Source organism: Dromiciops gliroides, chromosome 5 (assembly GCF_019393635.1).
Source record: "Dromiciops gliroides isolate mDroGli1 chromosome 5, mDroGli1.pri, whole genome shotgun sequence".
Taxonomy (NCBI): Eukaryota; Metazoa; Chordata; class Mammalia; order Microbiotheria; family Microbiotheriidae; genus Dromiciops; species Dromiciops gliroides.
In genome coordinates, this window is record NC_057865.1 from 102,613,506 (window position 1) to 102,619,586 (window position 6,081).

A 6,081-nucleotide genomic window follows, 5' to 3' on the forward strand; every position below is an offset into this window, starting at 1 on the left:
GCTTGTGGTCAGGTTGGGTGAGAGTGCTGAATGGCTGGAGAGGTGGGGGGGGAGTGCAGGGGTATCAGTGGGACCTAGGGAGTTTTGTGTTGTGAGAAGCACCAGTAAATGGTTATATTTTATATATATTTATTATTCTAAATTATTTTATGATAATATTAAATTTTTCAACCTCTTAATTAATGCCCTTGCTTTGAACTTTGATGATTCTATGATGGCTGCAATAAATGTATGATGGCTCATACATAGGAAAGAATGGGATGCTGGCAACACTAGGTATCCGACTGCCATCATTGGGTCCCAGAATCTCTAAGCTCTAGAGCTAATTCTAGGCTTCCAAGAACTAAAGACCATTCTATCTGGAAGTCAAGAAAAAGAATTTGGAACCAAAGTAGATAAATTCTTGTCAAACTGGGAAAGAAACATTTTAGTGCATTTCAAAACTTAGAACAATTCTTAGGGAATCAGCTAAAAGGAAACAAGGATTTATTAAGTACCCCCTACATGCCTAGGAGCATGCTAATCACTGTACAAATATTATTTCATTTTGTCCTCACAACAACCTCGGGTGGGGGTGGGGGTGGGGGGGTAGGAGTTACTATTATACCAATTTTACAGTTGAGGAAACTGAAATAGACAAAGGATAAGTGAGTTGTCTAGGTTCACATAGAAAAGAGCTAAGCTTGGATTTGAACTTAGGTCTTCCTTACTCCAGGCCCAGTGTTCTATCCATTGGACCACCTAGCTGCTAGCAGATTGGTCATATTGTATTAGGTGGGAGACTAAAATGAAGTCTGTGAAACTGAGGCATCTCTACTTAACTTATTCTACAGGGTGGACCAAAAGTCTCAAAGTTTTAATAATTTTTTCAAAATAATTTTTTTTTATTTTTGCCACATAGATTTGATTTTTCATGCATAATATAAATTAATTTCCTATGTATACTGTATATATATTCTATAGTATTATAAATTAAAAACAAAAAAAATTAAAGGAGTTATTAAATATTGAAACCACTTCAAGATACTTGGCCCACCCAAACTGCAATTGCAATATGACTGCAATTGCTATATATATAGTTTTCAACCTTTTTTATCTTCAAATCTTTAGTAAAGTAACTTCTCAGAAAATATATGGTCAATGGCTTCCTATGACAAGAGCTCTGGAAGGATAAGAGAAGGTTATTTTCTTGAGGTTTTAGATACAGAATGTGCTTTGAGGAAAACACATACACCTAGGCAGCTGGGCCCTTGGTATATATATATATATATATATATATATATATATATATATATATATATATATATATATATATATATATATATATATATATATATACCGAGAGAGAGAGAGAGAGAGAGAATGAATGGCCTGGGCACATGGGTGACCATAGTGATTCTCACAGTGGAGCACCTGATGACATTTGGAGACATTATTGTATTCCTCCTATAATGGGTGTAGCATCTCTTCTGGGCATTAGGCCACCTCTGCTGGACATTGCTCAAGCATTACATTTGTGCTCAACACTGGGGTGTTGGTTTTCTCTGCAGTCTATTTGCAATGGGTTTGCCAGTAACTGCTAGTGTTCAATATTTTTGCCATTTGCTTCTCTCTGCTACTATCGTCTGAAGTGCAGCCTCTGGTACACATATCCTTTGAAAAGTAGGACTAAAGTTCTTTCATTACCTGTATGATGAAGTCACAAAAGCTCCAGGGTCTTGGTCTTGGATTCAAAGGATTTTTGTGACCTCATACACTGGAGCACACTCATAGTGGGTTTGCTCTAGTAGGCTTTATTGAATGGGATTTGGACATGGATAGGACAACTTTCTAGATGGCCCAAAATAGTCATGGTTACTTTCTGGCCCTAATCACTTATAAAACCTGAAAATCTACAGGAAGTTTTCTCTAGAGTAGAGGTCCTTAAATCATTTTGTGTTTTTTAGACCCCTCAGGTACTTGGTGAAGTTTCAAAAGGGTCAAGTACACGGACTGCCAGTCCTAGATTCAAGTAGAGCTGACTTCAAATATGGCCTCAGAAACCAGTTGCAGCTTTTATGTGCATCACACAATATTAAATATGGTCATATGACATATTTTTAAGGCTTCCCTGCCCTGCATTGTCACAACAGCAGCACATACTCAGACCTGTCTTTTGAAGTTGGGTATTAACAACTTCAGGCAACAAGTACAGAATATGGGCACAAGATACTTAGATGTTGGACAACAAAGGTACATCCAGACTGGGAAGTATTTTCTTTTTGCTTTCAAGGCATCTTATGCTGGGTTCTTCATCTTACCTCCTCAGGCTGTCCATTTTACCCTATGGACTTAAATAGCCCTCTTTTCTCTGGGTCTTGACTTTTATTCTGGGATGTTGATTTTCCATGAATTCTAGGAGCTTTTGGCTTGTCTTTTCCAATCCATCTTGACCACAGTCACATTCATGCTGGATAAGTGTAACACTGGGGCAGGATTCTTTTCTTAAAGGTTTCCAGCTTTGCCATTGCAAACTACTGGTTTGAGAAAGACAGTCACACCTTCTTCGATGGTGCATCAGAAAGGAGTTCTTACCTCTTGTTTCAAACTGTCAAAGATCCTGGCCAATTCAATTGCTTAAAAATGACTCTATGGAATTTAAATGTTTATCATTGAAGAGGGGAAGAGTGGGAATCAATTATATTTGCTTCTGCTCTTTTGTGGACAGAATAGTCTATGATGAGAGAGATCCTGGGCCACAGTGACAAATTTCAGTCAGAAGGATCATGAATAGGAATAGAGAGAAAGCAATGAAACTTAACTGAAGAGTGAATGAGCATTTTACCTAAGTGATGGGAATTAGCAAAATGGAACATTTGTCTAAAGATAAGAACATAGGTATAATGCATTTTAACTCATCAAAGCACTTCCACTCTCCTTTTAGCCTCTAAGATAGACTATATATCAACGTGTGGGAAGAGAATTTAGAAATCAATAAATCCAAACCAAACTTTTTCCAAAGGGTGAAGTAGGGTTGGGGTGGGGGGGGGGAATGTGAGGGGGAGAGTTAGGACTTGCAGAAAATATATTACTATTTTAAAAAATAGTTGTTGCTCATCTTTTGCCTTGATTTGCACCTGAATTGTATTTAATTTTGGAAGAATTGTATGATGTTTTTAGCATCACTCTCTCTTCCGGACTCATCAAAGCCCAGTGGTAAGACTAAAGTCAGAATGACTGGTGATGGCATCTTTGATGTCTGACTAACTTTGAACAGCTCCACAGTGTCTGCTTTCACCTCCTGCATTGCCATTGGACCAAATTGTTCTTATCTTCTCATTTTGCCAGGAGAAGTCTCCAAATGCTTAGGGGAGATATCCCTCTAACTCACTGACATTTACAAGTTGTATGACAATGAGAAATACCCTTATCCTATGCCTGCTTCATTTTCCTCATCTATAACTGAGGATAATAATAGCACCTGCCTCCCAGGGTTGTTGTGAACATCAAATGAAACAATGTTTGTAAAGAATTTTGGAAATTAAAAGTGCTATATAAATTCTGATTATTGTTGTTTTTGCTATGAAACATTTTTTAGTTCATGAAGCAAATATATCAATCCAAATTAGTTCTTATACTGTCTTCTTTAAACCTACAAAAGGGAGGCAGCTAGGTGGTGCAGTGGATAAAGCACTGGCCCTCGATTCAGGAGGACCTGAGTTCAAATCCTGGCTCAGACACTTGATACTTACTAACTGTGTGACCTTGGGCAAGTCACTTAACGCTCATTGCCCCACAAAAAATAATAATAATAATTTTTTAAAACCTACAAAAAGGTCAAATATGAATATTTTTAAACTATTAAGCAAGGCAGTGTAATACATGAGATTTCTATCATATGTTGGAGACTTTGAGACACCAGGCCTGTAGTTTCTTCAGTTCCTATCGCTTGTAGGCTTGGTACAATCCCACAAAAGGTTGCAGTCACTTTCCTAGTATCTAGGGTGTTGTTTGACTGAGAATTCCTAGCCTACTCTTTTCGTTTCTCCACCACCCCTTGCCAAGTCCTGAAAGTCTTGACAGTCTAGAATTTACACTAAAAGATAATGATGAAATATGAGAAATAATAAATCTGTAGCTCTCCCTCTCCTCCCTCAAGACTCCAACCTGTATAATCATCTCTCAACCTAATAATCCAACACCTTTGATGACTGAATATGGATTCTCAAAGTACAGTGCTGACATAGTTTACTGAACTCAGAAAGAAAAAATACTAAGTGCTTCTATATTGAACTCTGGTTCCCATTATCATTCCCAAAGTATTCCTGCTGCACAGGGAAGCAATATGTGACAGAAATGTTTTCCCTCCCATCCTAGTTGCTGAGCTTTTCAATAACCTCCAGTCCCCACCATTCTGGACTCTCTTCTTTGGCATTCATCTGTTCTCGGGGTGAATAAAATTCAGAGGAACAATGGTTGAGACTGTGGCTGTGAAGTGAATAGAGCATTGGACCTTCTGGCTCTGCATCATCAAAATATAACAGTCTCCATTCCAAAACTTCTAAGCACAATGATTCCTCATCTCAAGTAACACCTCAAAACGCCAAGGATTTAGTCCAATCACAGGAACTGTGTAGTACCTACCCAGATATCTCTGAAATCCAACAGAAAAGGAAAAAAGCAAAGTCCATCCAGGTCTTTAGACTTGCACTTAGGATGGTACAGTGAAGCAAGTAACACATGTGAAGACCTAACCAATGTGAAGGACCTATCATTATAGGTTATGGACATTATTCAACTGCTGATTCAAACAGTAGTGTACTCCTCTTACTTTTTGATATTGTATTATATGACATGTTTTCTTTCTTTTTGAGCTGCTTTTATACTGGAGCAGTGTGGCACATAAGTGTATTCCTAGTATCTAGCTTCAATAACCATAGATATAAAATGAATAGAATTTTTGAGTTCTAAGAAATTATCTATTCCCTTTCAGATTTAGAGAGGGATGTTCACAGTACCAGACTCACGATGTGTCAATGCAGCCTAGCCTGTCAGACTGAGATCTGGCAACAAGTGCTGATGATATTCCTTCAGAATAGAATTAGATTCAAGTAACTCAAAGTCAATAGGGCAGATAGTGAAAATTAGAACACCACCATCCTGAAATTGCTTGCATTCTCTTCCCTCCCCACAAACTCCTACTTCCTTTCCTAGCATGCAGGAAAGGAGGTTTATGCTTAGAAATGCTCTGTCCTTTGATCACTGTGGCTGGCACTGCAGAAATACATCCCAGAGTCATTGGGTTGTGCAGATGATTTACTGAGAATAAAAATCTCGATATGTGTTCTGTTGACTTCAAATCCTTGAGGATCATCCCCATCCTGTTTATCATCCTTTCCCAGTGAGTAAAAGACAAGCACTAGACCCCCCTTCTCTGGGGTTTGTCGATACCAAAACATTCGAGTCTGTTGAGTGTCTTGCTGACATTTAATTGTCACTGCCTGTCCCTTCCCTATGATTAAACGTCTTGGGATCTGAGTGATTTCAGCATGCATGGACTCTGGAAAGAAAAGAGACAAAAGGCAGGAGGTTGAATAAGAAATTTGAATAAGAATTTGCCATATCTACAAGGGAATGTAGCCTTCCCATTAAAGGTGTTTCTCATCTCTGACCAGGACTCACCTACTTCCAGCAGAAAAATAACCACACAACAGAGAAGTCTGTTGCCCATGGCAAAACTGGTTAAAGAATGAGACATCTCTCTTAACTGATTCTTGCTCTTTTAAACACAGGAGATCAAGTCTGTGGGTGGAGCAAAATTATATCAGTTTCTGAGATGGGTGAAGTTTATTTGTCCCTAAGGGCTCCCAAAGATCCACTCTTTTTGGGAAAAACAGAAGAACCAAATTATCTTTCTAAAGCCAGTCATAAGAAAGCCTTTTCATTAAGTTTTCATTATGCTTAGTTTCTCTCTCCACCTAATACACAAAAAAGCACCTTTGATCCTTGATGAAGAGAAGACTGGTGGTTGTAATAATTAAGTACCCCCACATCCTCACTCCCTTATGGGTCTCTCCAGCTAGCTTCTCTAGATTTATGGTA

At 38.3% G+C, this 6,081-nt stretch overlaps 1 gene segment (V, D, J or C); it reads right to left on the bottom strand.

Moving 5' to 3' along the window:
• Positions 1-5,216: 5,216 nt before the first annotated feature.
• On the bottom strand, positions 5,217-5,729 carry LOC122728770. The segment is given in 2 exon segments: positions 5,217-5,539; positions 5,662-5,729. Coding segments are annotated over 2 exon segments (372 nt in total).
• Between the last annotated feature and the right edge of the window lie 352 nt (positions 5,730-6,081).